Source organism: Furipterus horrens, unplaced genomic scaffold (assembly GCF_987537825.1).
Source record: "Furipterus horrens unplaced genomic scaffold, mFurHor1.1.pri manual_scaffold_3, whole genome shotgun sequence".
Lineage (NCBI taxonomy): Eukaryota > Metazoa > Chordata > Mammalia > Chiroptera > Furipteridae > Furipterus > Furipterus horrens.
In genome coordinates, this window is record NW_028327173.1 from 135667656 (window position 1) to 135682079 (window position 14424).

At 44.4% G+C, this 14424-nt stretch overlaps 1 protein-coding gene across 1 annotated transcript; it reads left to right on the forward strand.

The window, feature by feature from the left end:
• The first annotated feature begins 9380 nt into the window (after nt 1–9380).
• LOC150015991 (mast cell protease 1A-like) lies at nt 9381–12263 on the forward strand. Its single transcript, XM_090271873.1, has 5 exons — nt 9381–9540; nt 10483–10627; nt 11076–11211; nt 11399–11653; nt 11991–12263. Exons 1-5 carry the CDS (start codon nt 9381–9383, stop codon nt 12162–12164), a joined length of 870 nt encoding a protein of 289 aa, XP_090127999.1. The 3' UTR covers nt 12165–12263.
• The last annotated feature ends 2161 nt before the right edge of the window (nt 12264–14424 follow it).

The following is a 14424-nucleotide window of genomic DNA, read 5'->3' on the forward strand; positions in this document are numbered from 1 at the left end:
CACATATGGGTGTGGTATGGACTCTTTGTTGACACTGGATCCCCCTGGGCCTGGGTCAGCCCAGCCAGGCATGCCCAGCTGCCCTCCCTTGCCAGGTGTTGATGCCAATATGGAATACTGCTTTGGAGTTACATTCAGTGAGAGCGACAGATGAATACCTCCAACCAAAAACACACACGCCGATACCAACTCATTTTAATTCAGGGGAGATGTCTTTTTTTTGGGTTCCCATGACCCTCAAAGGTGTGTCTCCTCACATCTTGTTACCAACAAAGACCTCTGTAGCAGAATATCTTAATGACCTTGGCTACTTTGCATTTGGGGGAGAATAGCTGACTTCACACAGCTTCTGTCTGAGTGCAGAGAATCCTGAAACAAAGGGGTTCCAATATCATGCTCAAAAGGAAAAATGAAGGGATCCAAACAAACAAACAATTGTAACTATACACAGAAATATTTTTACACATATATACATGACTGCATGCAATCATTTTAAATGTATATACAAATAAAAATATGTATGCATGTGTCTATGTACATAGCTATAAATATAGATATAGGAATACATACAAATAAATGATTTCAAAAAGTTACATGACATATACATAATCCATTCAAGGAAAGGTTTCTATGGTAAACAGTGTTTCAAAACCCTCGCAGCCCAATCTTCTGCCCCTAGATGAGGATAATGAAGCAAAAAATTAGCAGTTGAGCCACATAACTCTCCAGGATCCCAGGGCTGTTAATCCCCACTCCCAGCTGAGGTCTCTTACAAAGGGTCTTAAAAGTCATTTTATCCCACACCCATGATAACCTTTCAGGGCCGCTGAATAACAGGTTTTCCAGCCTCTGTTGCAATAATTCCCTAGGCTACCTGAGCAACCTTTCCAAAAATGCTCTAATAGTCAAACTGCTCTTTTTGCTGAGCTAAAATCTGACTGCTGTGACTTCCACCACTTCTCAGAGTGCTATAAAGGACCATATGCAGCTTAGCATGTGTTCTGTGCTGTATGTGTATAAACACACTTTCTGTAACCATGTGACCTTAGACCCATGGCACAATATTTCTGAGTCTGTTTTATTCAAAAATGTGATGAAAAATGATTCCCATGAAGAAGGTGGATATTTCAATGATATAACACTCATAGGTTTTATATGTTCAGGAACATAGTAAGGTACAGATTCATTTAACCCCCTTTGCCTCCCCTCACCATTTTCCCTCACAGAGTAATTGTGTTTTTTAAAAAAACAGCTCCCAAATGACAACCACAAATTATTTAAAGGTATATAGGATGCACATTCACAGCCCCCCACCCAGCTGGTCTTCAAACTACATGAGTCAGCTGGGAGTTAATTTGTCAGTAGAAACTCTCCTCTGGGACAGGTGGCAGAACCCAGGGCAGACATCATCTTGAGAAAAGACTTTCATGCCTTGATCTGTTGTATCTCTATGAGGTCAACAAAAAGCCTGACCTTATGCCCCTGGGAGACTGTGACAAATATAAGATTTCTGGGAGAAAGGGGCCAAGTCATAGATACAAATCAATGTGAATCCCACTGATTCTGATCCCCATTATCTCCTCAGGAATTACCATGTGCCACTTATGAGCTGAGATCCATGTTTAGGTGTTTAACATGCTTATACTGTGCAGTCAAGGTCGTAGCATATGATGCCGAAGGGGGAAAGAAAATTGCTTCCTCTAAGCCTCCAGGATGGGGTTCAATTCCTTAGTCAACTAATCTTTGTCCAGTAACAAATGGGTCCTCAGTATCTTGGCTTAGAAACCTGAGACAACGGAACATAAAAAATGTCTAGAACATTGCAATCTCATACTCGAGGTGCTGGTAAGTGATTGCACATAGAGAATACAGATAGAATAATGAAGTTGTTATCAGAGTAAATCATCATGCCACAGTTCCACTTGTAAAGTTTTCTCAGAGGCCCAGCAGTTACTGCAATACATGCTTTCTCCTTGTCAGACTTTGAAGTATTTGCTAGGATGGTCCAGTCTTCTGTTTTCTTCACATATGGTTCCAGTGTTGTTTCCTAGTATTTGGTCAGAAACAGAGGGACTTAAGAGCAGTGGGGTATCTACAGAGAGAAGATATCATATCAAGACTGGGGCACAGCTAAGGATATGAAACAGGTATCCTAGTTGTGAATTATATTTTCCAAACACAGCACTTCTGTTATATCTGTCCTGTCCTGTGAAATAGAAACAAACACCCACCAGTTTTGCAGTACATATACTAGCAGTTCTGATAAATGATTCAGCAGCGTCCCTCTTACCTACCCTAAATGGTTTCTTCTGTTCTAAGCCCTATTGCTAGAGTACATTTCTCATCCACAGATTCAGGAAGCACAGTGAACCCTAGGTGAGACAAAGAAAGCCACTTCTAAGCGTATAATAGAGAAATTGATGAACATCAAAGATAAAGTTGAAAGTAGACACAGGGAGTAAGATACATTACTTTAGCAACAATAACAATATGAATAAAAATGAGCTTTCCTGAGACTTCTGGCCAAGATGGAGGCTTAGACAGACACGCCCGGTCTCCCTCTACAACTAGAAAGGAATGCAACTACCTGAAAACAAAATATAACTAGAAATTCCAGAAAATAAAACTACACAGAAGCCCAACGTACAAAGTTATAAACCAGCAGCGCTCGTCAGACAGGTAGGAAGAGCGAAAGTGGGCGGTCCTGTCTGCGGTAGCGCCAGGGACAGCAGCAGGGAGAGCAGTCTTGGCTGCAGTCGAGCCCCAGCAGCTCGCAACCCCAACGCTGGGGAAAGCAGCCACCGCTCTGCCTCCGACGGTTTAGGCCCAGAGGGCGGGACGACGGATCCCGGTCTCCCAGCAGACAATAAGGCAAGAATCCATCTTGGACCCCCATCCCCACACAAAGCGCCGCAGCACCGCAAAATAGGTTTTGGATCGCCACTGGTCGCTGGGTAGTAACAGCAAAGCACCACAGCGCAGCGGAAAACATTATAGATCCCCACTGGTCACTGGGTTGTGATGAGTACACAGGCTCCACCACCTATGCCGGCCCAAGAAGCAAAGCAAAATGCAAATCTGTCAAAATGGGGCAGACAACTATAGAAATCCCGGTGACGCAGCTCACCAGGCAACAGATGAAGAATCTGACAGATGAACAAATAAGAAACCTGTCAGAGGCTCAGTTCACAGCTATTGATATAAGATCACTTACAGAATTAACAAAAGATTTGTTAAAAGACAAGAAAGGATTGAAGACCACTCATACTGAAAAGACCAAAAACACATACGAGACAACTGGTGAGGAAATAAAATCCAGAGACCAAATCAACAAACTGGAATATAGGGAAGGAACAAACAGTCAACCAGTGAGGAAAGAGGAAACAGAAAGCAAGAAAAGTGAGAAGAGGATCAGAAACCTCTGGAACAGCTATAAGATATCAAACATATGAATTATAGAATTGCCAGAGAGTGAAGAAGAAGAAATAGAAACTGCAAAATTAAGTGAAAATGTAATAAAGCAGAAGTTCCCAAACTTGGGGAAGGAAATAGACTTACAGGTATAGGAAGCACAGAGTTCCAGAAAAACTGGACCCAAGGAGAATCACTCCAAGACACATTATAATCAAATTGTAAAAAGTTAAAGATAAAGAGAGAATCTTAAAAGCAGCAAGAGAGAGGAAAAGAATTATGTACAAAGGGGTCCCAATTAGACTATGAGCTGATTTCTCAAGGGAGACCCTGCAGGCAAGAAAGGACTGGCAAGAAATATTCAAAGTAATGAAAATCAAAAACCTACAGCCACAAATACTCTATCCAGCAAAATTGTCACTCAAAATAGAAGGTCAGAGAAAGTGCTTCCAGGACAAAATAAAACTGAAAGAGTTCATTAGATCCAAACCACTCTTATATGAGATGTTAAAGGGACTGGTTTAGAAAAAGGAGGTTCAAAACTTTGAATATTAAAATGAAAACTACAGCACAAGAACCAACAACAGAAGCTAGGGAATTGAAACAAAGGCAAACTAAATAGGCAACAAGAGTGGAAAGAGAACTATAGGTATGGGGAACATATTGGAGGGAGGTCAGCAGGGAGGGGTAAGGGGGTAAGAGAGGGAGATGGTACAGGAATTAAGAAGCATATTAGGAGGGAATGGAGTAGACAGGAAGAGGTTGAGAAGAACTATATTACAACCAATGGACATGGACTAAAAGGGGGGGGGACAACTGGAGGGAGGGGGGCCACCAGGTGGAGGGGAGCAGAGTGAAGGGAAATTGGGACAACTGTAACAGTATAATCAATAAAACATTTTTTAAAAATGAGCTTTCCTTCAGAAATAATGGAAGTCAGAAGTCAGTGAAATGACACTTTTAAACAGTTCAAAGAAAGGAAAATAGACAATATATTTCAGAAACTGAACTTGCAATTCTATACCCAGGAAAAACAGTGTTCAAAATAAAACTGAAATAAAGACATTCTCACAAAAGTTAGGTAAGAGAATTCCTTGCCATCACACCTGCACTGAAATACTAAAATGAGTTCTTTTGTCAAAGGGAAATGATCCTCCTTGTAAGTAGAACAGAAAAAGAGAAATAAAAGTATAAAATGGGACTAAATATAAACAGTTGGGAGCAATATATAAAAATGCTCATTACAAGGTTCTTTTGTTAGTAGTATAACAGGAATTTAAAATAGACTGCAATATGTGGAGGAGACGTATTGTAATCCTACAGCCACTAGAGTAATATAGAGAGATATAACTAAAGACCAGGAGAGAAGACAAATGAGGACTTCTGGCCAAGATAGAGGCTTAGACAGACTTGCTATGTTTCCTTCCACAACTAAGGAGAAATACGACTACCTCAAAACTAGAAACAACCACAAGTTCCAGAAAACTGAGCTTCATGGAAGTCCAACAACAAAGATATAAAGAAGAAATACTCATCCAGACAGGTAAGAGGGGTGAGGTGGAGAGAACACAGTGTGGCAGTGGCAGCAGCAAAAGCATGGTTGAAAGTGCAGTCACATGTTTAAAAAGTAGGGAGGGACATGGGGAGCTCTCCCAGCACCAGACCAGACAGTGCAGCTATCAATTCCAGTGCCAGGTAAAATAAAGCCTCATTGCTTCTGACAAACCAGTGGGTGTTGGGGCAGAGGAAGAAACGACCATTCTCTCAGTAGAGGACACTTGTTTAAAGGGCCCCCACAGTCCTAGAAGATCCACAGATGCACCCATTCTGAGAACCACAGTCAGGGTAACAACTAGAGTGGTGCCAGTCCCATACAGAAGTGGGAGCAGTGCCTGGAAAAGTGGCAAGTGCTGAGCAAGTGTCATTGTTCCCTCTCCACCCCTCACCCACATACAGCGCCACAATGTAGTTAAATGGGTTGCCCATACTGCTGAGTACCTAAGGACCTACCCATTATTAAGTAACAGGTGCGACAGCTCTACCTAATACACAGAGGCAAACAAACACAGGAGGTTGTCAAGATGAGGAGACAGAGAAGTATGGCCCAAAAGAGGGAATGGATCAAGGCACCAGTGGCAGAACTAAGCGATGAGGAGATAGCCAACATAACAGATGTAGAGTTCAAAACACTGGTGATAAAGATGCTCACAGGCTTGACAGATATGCATAAGTATGGCAAATGAATAATGGAAGACGTGAAGGCTATGTTAAATAAAACAAAGGAAAATCCAAACAAAATCAATGGTGAAGGGAAGAAAACTAAGGTTCAAATCAATGATTTGGAACATAAGAAAGAAAAAACAGCCAACCAGTAAACAATGAGGACACAAGAATTTTTAAAAATGAGGAGAGGCTTAGAATCCTCTGGTACAACATTAAACATGCCAATATCCAAATCATAGCGGTACCAGAAGGAGAAGAGGAAGAACAAGAAATTGAAAGCTTATGTACAAAATAATGAAGGAAAAGTTCTCCAATTTGTTGAAGAAAATAGACATACAAGCCCAGGAAGCACTAGTCCCAAACAAGATAGACCTAAAGAGGACCACACCAAGACACATCATAATTAAAATGCCAAAGGTTCAAGATAAAGAGAGAATCTTAAAAGCAGCAAGAGAAAAGCAGAGAAATTCCTACAAAAGGGTGCCTATAACACTATCAGCTGACCCAGTAGGAGGAATCACAGTACCTGATATCAAACTATACTACAAAGCCTCTGTAATCAAGACAGCCTGGTACTGGCATAAGAACAGACATATAGGTCAGTGGAACAGGGTAGAGAGTCCAGAAATAAACCCAGGTCTATATAATGAACTACTATTTGATGAAGGGAGAAAAAATATGAAATGGAGTGAGAAGAGCCACTTCAACAAATGGTGCTGGAAGAACTGGACAGGGACGTGCGAAAAAATAAAACTAGACCACCAGCTTACACCATACACCAGAATAAACTCAAGATGGATCAAAGACTTAAATGTAAGCCATGACACCATAAAAGTCCTAGAGGAAAAGATAGGCAGGAAATTTTCAGATATCCCACGTAGCAATATTTTTCCCAATATATTTCCTAAGGTGAGGAAAATAAAGGAAAGAATAAACAAGTGGAACTATATCAAATTAAAGAGTTTCTGCTCAGCAAAAGAAAATATCTGCAAGATGAAAAGAGGACCAACCATATGGAAAAACATATTTGCCAGTGATACCTCAGACAAGGGATTGATTTCCAAAATATATAAAGAACTTACACATCTCAACACCAAGAAGACATACAGCCCAATTAAAAAATGGGCAAAGGACCTGAACAAACACTTATCCAAAGAGGATATATGGAGAGTCCATAGGCATATGAAAGAATACTCAACATCGCTAGCCACCAGAGAGATGCAAATAAAAACTACAATGAGTAAACACCTCATGCCAGTCAGAATGGCCATCATCAACAAATCAACAAACAAGTACTGATGAGGATGTGGAGAAAAGGGAACCCTGGTGCACTGTTGCTGGGAATGCAGACTGCTGCAGCCACTATGGAAAACAGTATGGAATTTCCTCAAAAAACTAAAATTGGAACTGTCTTTTGAAGCAGCAATTCCACGGCTATATTCTGAAACCCCAATTCAAAAGAACCTATACACCCCTATGTTCATAGCAGCACTATTTACCATAGCAAAGTGCTGGAAACAGCCTAAGTGCCCATCAGTAGATGAGTGGATCAAAAAACTGTGGTACATTTACATAATGGAGTACTATGCAGCAGAAAGAAAGAAGGAACTCCTGCCATTTGTGACAACATGGATGAAACTAGAGAGAATTATGCTTAGCAAAATATGCCAGGCAACAAAAGACAAATACCATATAATATCACCTAATACTGGAAATTAATGAACAACACAAACAAATGAGAAAAATTGAAACAGAGGCATGTAAACAAGGAACAGACTAACAGTTACCAGGGGGGAGGGGAGGGGAGGGGAGGGGAGGGAGAAAGGGGGTAAGTAAGGGAAGGGTATAGTAAAGGATCTAGTATATATATAACACATAGACATGTACAATGAAGTCGGGATTGACTGTGGGAGAATGGGAAGGCTTGGTGGGGAGGGGGAGCAATGAAAGGAAGAGTGGGACAACTATAATAGAAAAACTATTTTTTTAAAAAAGACTATCAACTGATTTCTCAAAAGAAACTTTGCAGCAAGAAGCCATGGGCAAGAAGTATTGAATGTGATGAAAAGCAAGGAACAACAACCAAGATTACTCTATCTAACAAAGCTATCATTTAGAATAGGAAGGGCAGATAAAGTGCTTCCCAGACAAGGTAGAGCTGAAGGAATTTGCCATCACAAAACCATTATTACATGAAATGTTAAAGGGACAATTTTAAGACTATTTAAAAACATGACAATATCAACTGTGACTAGAAAAGAAAAAAGGAAAAATTACTATCTAGTAGTTCCAAATCATTTCTTAAGAAGTCTATCTTTTTCCACTAATTTGAAATGCCACATTGTTATGAACTACATATGCTTATTATGTACTTGGGAATGTTTCTTCATTTTCTATTCTGTTTCACTGACATCTTCATTTACTCATGAGTCAGCACCATAGGATGTTTTTAATATCTGGTAAGACTTACTCTTTACCTTACCTTTCTTGTTTCTTGCTGTCATTATTTTCTGAGATATTCTTGCATGCTTTTGTCCCCATAAATTTTAGAAATTATATGAAACACTAGAAGAAAAGGTAATGTTTTCGTTGGAATCACATTGAATTTATATGTTAGCTCACTACAAATATATCCAAAATACAGTCGTTCTCTGGACAGTAGTGTGAGAACACTATTGACTTCCTGGCATTCACTTCCACTTCACAAGACAGGAACTGTGGGGACAGCTCACCCTCTTCCATTCTCAGTACACATGGTTTCGACTGAGCAGACCCCAAACTCTACAAAGGCTGTCAACTAGGCTGACAGGTTTCAGTGGTTTCGACTCCTCTCACCACCTCTACGTGGACCTAAAGCAGGGTGGCAGGTTGTGCTCTGCTATGACTGAGCCGAGTGTCTCCCTTCCCACAGGCTCTTCTTACATGATGGCACCACTCTTTCCTTTGAAAATCCAGGTGAGGACTTTTGACTGTCCCAAGCAGTGGAATAAGGTCGAATGGATACCATATGACTTCAAAGTCTAGGAAAGAAAAATGTTACTTCTGCTAGGATCGATTTCAGGGAGAAGTTTACTCTGCAAAAGTCAACAATGGCTACAAAGACAGAACAATCCTATGTAGAGAGGGAAACTGATGCCCAGCAGACAGCCGGCACCAACTGCTAGGTGTGTGTGAGCCGGCCTTTAGCTGATCCCAGACTCGATGCTTCTAGCCTACCCTGACATCAAGGGGAGCAAAGGGGAGCTATCCATACTAAACACTGACCCAAATGCGTATTCATGAGCAAAATTAATGTTGTTGTTACTGTTTTAAACCACTCACTTCTTACTAACACAAGCTGCCTTTAGCATTGCTGCCACACCGTTCTGTCCAGCCCTCTAACCATGGCCTTCAATATCTTTATCTGCTCACTGATGGTTTTGTCTCCTCCACCCAAAGCAAGAAATGCCATCCCAAGTACCCCAAAGTCTCACAAAGGGGTGCCTCAATAAATAATCACCCTCTCTAGAGAAATCCAAGGGAATCAGGGGTTCTTGCATGCATTATCATGACCATCGGGTTTCTGAGGCTCAGGGACTGACACTGGCTGATGCAGCAGCACCAAGGGCCCTATTTGGAGTCTGCAGTTCCTGTTTCCACCTGGTGTAGTCAGCACTGAGTCAACAGCCACAGTTGCCTATGTGGATACTGATAAGATCTTACTCCAACCAGGCCGGGGGACTTGACCAAGCAGTTATGCAAGGCACATGGAGAAAGTGCCTTATGTGATCAGGGCCACAACACCAGAGAACCCCAGTCTCAGAACACCAGGCGGAGGCTCCAGCAGCTCTGACCTGGGCAACCTTCCTGAGGAGATGCAGCCACTTCTCCTGATGCTCTTCCTTCTGGCCCCCATAGCGGAGGCAGGTGAGTGACTATCCCTCCCAACAGAAGCCCACTCCCATGCCACACTGGCTCACCGTACTCAGATGCCGCACTGAGACACATCGTGGCCCTGGTGCATCCCCAAGAACTTCCTCAAATCTAGAGTCTACCTCCTCAAAGACTAGCAAACCTGATGTTGAATGAGAACTCAGCAGGAAGACAGGGCACAAGGCTGCTCTCCAAGAGAACATGTGAGTGTTCTCCTCTTCCCTTGTCATCTAGAAGGTTAGGGGTTTTTTACAAAAGCATCTCGAAGAAGGTTGGAAGACAGAAATGAGAAATACTTGCCCAAGAAATGGCATCTTAAAAAGGGGGGCTGGCTTCTGTAACCAAAGTTAAGGCCCACTAACATTCTCACTCAGTGTCTTAAAATCTACCTTCAACGTCCACTCACTCCCTTCTCCAAGATTCGTAAAGAAGCCGAGGACCCAGTGGATCCCAGCGGTGGTGGCATCCTGGTCCCCTAACACTTGTGTTTGACTGTTTCACTCTTACATCCCCTCTGGTAAATGCTCAGTGACAGTGTTCTGAATATCACAGGCCAGGCACAGCTCAGTGAGTCTGGGAACAGCAGGGAAAAAAACCCAGGGAGCACAGGGGAAGGATTTTCCAGGATCTGCTGGCACTTCTCTGCTTGTTTGAAACACTGACCCTGCCCACATACATGACCACAATAGGAATGAAGCAATCAGGACTTCTCTTCTCTTTGTCAGAGGGAGAGTCTGAGTGTTGGGTGTTACATGGCAAACCAGGAGTGTCACCCAAGGACTTCCTCAGGACACCCTACTTGGTTACAGCTGACGGCTACAGAACCTCACCTCCGGGGCCCAGCTCTTACCCACCATGATCTTGTCTGTCCCACTCTCACCTTCTCCAACCTTTGGCTCCATGAGCATGGCAGGCAGGGTAGAATTTTTCTTTCAGAGAAAATCATCGGAGGACATGAGGCCAAGCCGCACTCTCGTCCATACATGGCATTTATTCAGTCCACGATTATAGATACATATTCATGTGGGGGTTTCCTTGTGCGTGAGGACTTTGTGCTGACAGCAGCTCACTGCTGTGGAAGGTGAGGAGCGGAACCTGGGCCCCCACCCTTTTGCAGATACCTCGCAGGGCTCCCGTTTCTCAGGGGCCACAGACCAAGTCAAACAGCAGAGCTCTGCAGAGAACAGGTAATTTTGGGGAGAGCGGACAGTGCACTGCAAGTGACCAGTTGAAGATAGAAGGGACTGATCAAAGGTGAGATAGAAAGGAGGCCAGGGGCACAAATGTGAGAAATTCATGGTTTTGCTTAGACACAAACATCTCCGTGCATGGCTGAGCACCGTAAATCTGCTCCAGGAACTGCCTCCTAGCCCAGCCTACCAAGCAGCGGATGATGCAGAGCTGCTCAGCCCCCATCCCCTCTAATTCCTCTCACTCCAGTCCTGGCCTGTCCCCAACTGTCCTCTTTCCTTCATGGACCTTGGGCTGCATCTACTGTGACTCCACATCTCCCTATGCTCTTTGTGCAGCTCAATCGAAGTCACCCTGGGGGCCCACAACATCCAAGAGAATGAGACGACCCAGCAGGTCATCCTGGTGAAAAGAGCCTTCATCCACCCAGACTATAATAGAAATAAAATCTCCAATGACATCATGTTACTGCAGGTAGGGCCCATGGCTCCAATGGTTCTTGCACACATTTAACCTAAAGTTTGGATTTTCTGACCTCCTTCCTGTCCTTCTTCCTAGTAGGAACCTTTACTTGTCCCAGGGCCATGAAGAAGGAAACTCATGACTCTCCCTGGAGTCTGTGGGCCCTTGGTAGAATAGAATTCCTTTCCTCTACCTTTAGCTGCAGAGGAAGGCCCATCTGAATGATGCTGTGAGACCCCTCAGCCTGCCTAGGAGGGGAGAGGAGGTGAAGCCAGGCATGGTGTGCAGTGTGGCCGGCTGGGGGCTCCTCGACCTGATCACCAGTCCTAATGAACTGCATGAGGTGGACCTGGAAATCCAAAGGGACGAGGTGTGCAGCCGTCGCTACCAAGGCTACAACAGAACCACACAGATATGTGTGGGGGACCCAAAAAAGGAGCAGTCTTCTTTTTCGGTGAGATCCCTAGCATTGTCCATGCCCAGCCCTGGGCACACCCAAGCTTAGTGGGGACCTGGAGCCGTGGGAACTAGCCAGAGCCCCGTGTCCTCAGCCTTTCCATCAATCCAGTGTCCAGTCCTTTCTCCCTGGGGCAGATGAGAGTTTGTCCCACAGCCACTTATGGGCAGAGGCTTCCTGGGGAGAAAAAAGCAGGGAGGGTCCATCAGTCTGGTTGAAAGCCTGAGACCTAGTCAAATGCCAAGACCTGCCCTGACCTTGATGTCCCACAAGGCCCCCAAACAGAGACCACCCACCTCCAGAGCAACTCAGTCCTTTTACCCTCTGCCCACAGGGAGACTCCGGAGGCCCTTTGGTGTGTGGTAACATGGCCCAGGGCATTGTCTCCTTTGGAAGTGCATGTGCAGAGCCACCTGTTGTCTACACCAGGATCTCCAGATTTCTGCCCTGGATAGAAAGAACCATGAGGCGTTTCCAACTGCAGAGACCAGACGCAGGCACCCTGTAATTGATCCTTCCATTTTTTTCTGGGGCTAGAGCTCTGTTGCAAAGTTGGGGTGTAGGGGAGGCTGCCAGGCACTTAATAAACTTGCATCTCTAGATTGAATATCACTGATTCCTCCTTTATTCACCAAAACGTTGGTTAATTACCTACTGTGTGTCTGGCAACCATCTGTTCACGTGTCTGTTCTGTTAGAGGCTTTCCTTCTCAGTGTACCACACCTTCCAACTCTAGAATTAAAAAAAATGTTGCATTGTTCCCCTGCTCTTTGCAAATTTCCCTCCCCAGTGTCAGTTCCTTCTGCAAGGCTGAACGTTCATTCTGTCAGGAAAAGGAAGACATCCCCCAGGAAAGGCGGACCCTCTTATCTTATCTCATCCCTATTGCCCTCCTACTTCAAGCCACACATGCACCCCTACTTCACACAGCCCCAGTGCCCATATGCAACTTAGAAGAACCCAAACATTGGATGGAGGATCCACTAAGAAGCTCTGACATAAAGGGCCACTTCTCAGTCTTAACTGAAATGGGTGGAAAGATTTTGGAAAAGTATAGCTTACCCCATGCAGCCTCCTCTCCCCGGCGTCAAATCAGAGAAGCATGAAAGCCTGAGAAGTTGCAGGAGGGCCCTTCAGTGCTCCCAGGCCCAGCTCAAGTCCCTATCACAGCGCTGTCTTGGGCCCAGAGCACAGTGCAGCCCCTGTGTCCTGGCAGCCCCTCCACCTGCTGCCCGAAATGACCTCAGGCTGCTCTTTCACGGCAATTTAGCCAGCCTCTCCCTGCCTCCCACTGATCCGTGTGTGTGTGTTTCCATGGAAACCCAAATACTTTTTTATATGACTGGATAAAGAAAAGGAATTTTATTTTAAAACATAAAACTTAGAGAAGAGGAGGCTAAAAAGAAGTGGTTTGCTAATTGATGAGTGTGCTTCAACTATGGGAAAGTATAATTTGGCTATGAAAGTAATACATATTCATCATAGAAAATAGTTTCACCGAATATGTAAATAAGAAAATGAAAATCACCAGGAATTTTACCACCCAGAGGTCATCATCACTGATCCTTAAACATACGGACTCCACTCTTTCTCTCTGCATTTTTAAGATGCTGCTCCTTTCACAGAACTCGGATTGGACTGTTTAGAACTCATAATGCTGTCCTTTCATTACTCTTTCTTCTGCCGTCACCCTGGGGCAAGTGTTGGGATGATCTGTCTGCAATTGCTTATGACTATGCAACACAGTGATGGCAGAGATAAGGTCTCCAGACCGTGGGTACAGGAAACAAAGCTACTGTTTTGGGTACTTGTGGGTGTCCATGGCCGAGACCAGCCTTTACCTCACACCACCAAGCAGATCCCTCCCCTAGTCCTTCCCTCCTTGTACACTAAACACAAGTTCTCAGGAGCCATGTTTCAAGAACAGGAGCCATGATTCTCATATCCCTGGACTTGGCATGCTGAATAATCACTTATGATTTCATCAGAATGAAAAGCGAGCCAGAAGCCAAGAAAAGGAAATATTCTTAATTTAGCCTCTGGGACCTCTGAGTGTCCAACCTTCTGCTGGCCGCAGCTACAGCCTTCGCTTTCTTCCCACTCATTACTTCTACCTCAGCAGTGGGCGTGCAAATGTGGTGACAGTGCCATTGTTACCTGACCAAGCCAGGGAATTTCAACAAAGCCCCTGGTGTGATGACACCCAGCAGAACTAGAGGGGCACCGTCGAGTAGGTGTGTGAGGTGACCGAGACATGCTTCCCTTGTTCCGCTTGGGGGCTCTGTGTCTAGAAAAGAAGAAACACCAGCAGCTCTGACCTGGGCAGAACCTGTGGGAAGATGCAGCCACTCCTGCCCTTATTGGTCTTTCTTCTGCTTCCCTCCCCCAACTCACACACTGGGACCTGTAGGTGACCACGCCCATTCCAGAGGTGGGAGCCCATCTCACAAACCCCTGTACTCCTGACCCTTTCACCCAGCACAAGCAGGGACTTTTCCTCCACCTGAGCCCAGGAACTTTCTCAGTGCCGGCTCCCATCCCAGCCTCAGACGAACAAGTCCGATGCTGGATAAACACTCCACAAGGGTGCCCAGGAGGAAGGGTGAGTACTAAAAGGTGTAGCAGCTGTTAGCTTCTCTCTTATCACCTAGAAAACGAGTTGTTCATAGAAAAGCATTTGGCAAATGGTTTGAACCTACAAAAGACAAGTCATTAAAATCCCTCATTCTGACGTGGGAAAGGGCACTTCAGACACACCAGGTACAGAA

Coding starts and splice junctions, on each gene's coding strand:
- LOC150015991 (XM_090271873.1), top strand. CDS start 9,381: ATGGAGAAAGTGCCTTATGTGATCAGGGCCACAACACCAGAGAACCCC. Junction 9,541..10,482: donor GGCCCCCATAGCGGAGGCAG/GTGAGTGACTAT, acceptor TTTTTCTTTCAG/AGAAAATCATCGGAGGACAT. Junction 11,212..11,398: donor ATGACATCATGTTACTGCAG/GTAGGGCCCATG, acceptor CTCTACCTTTAG/CTGCAGAGGAAGGCCCATCT.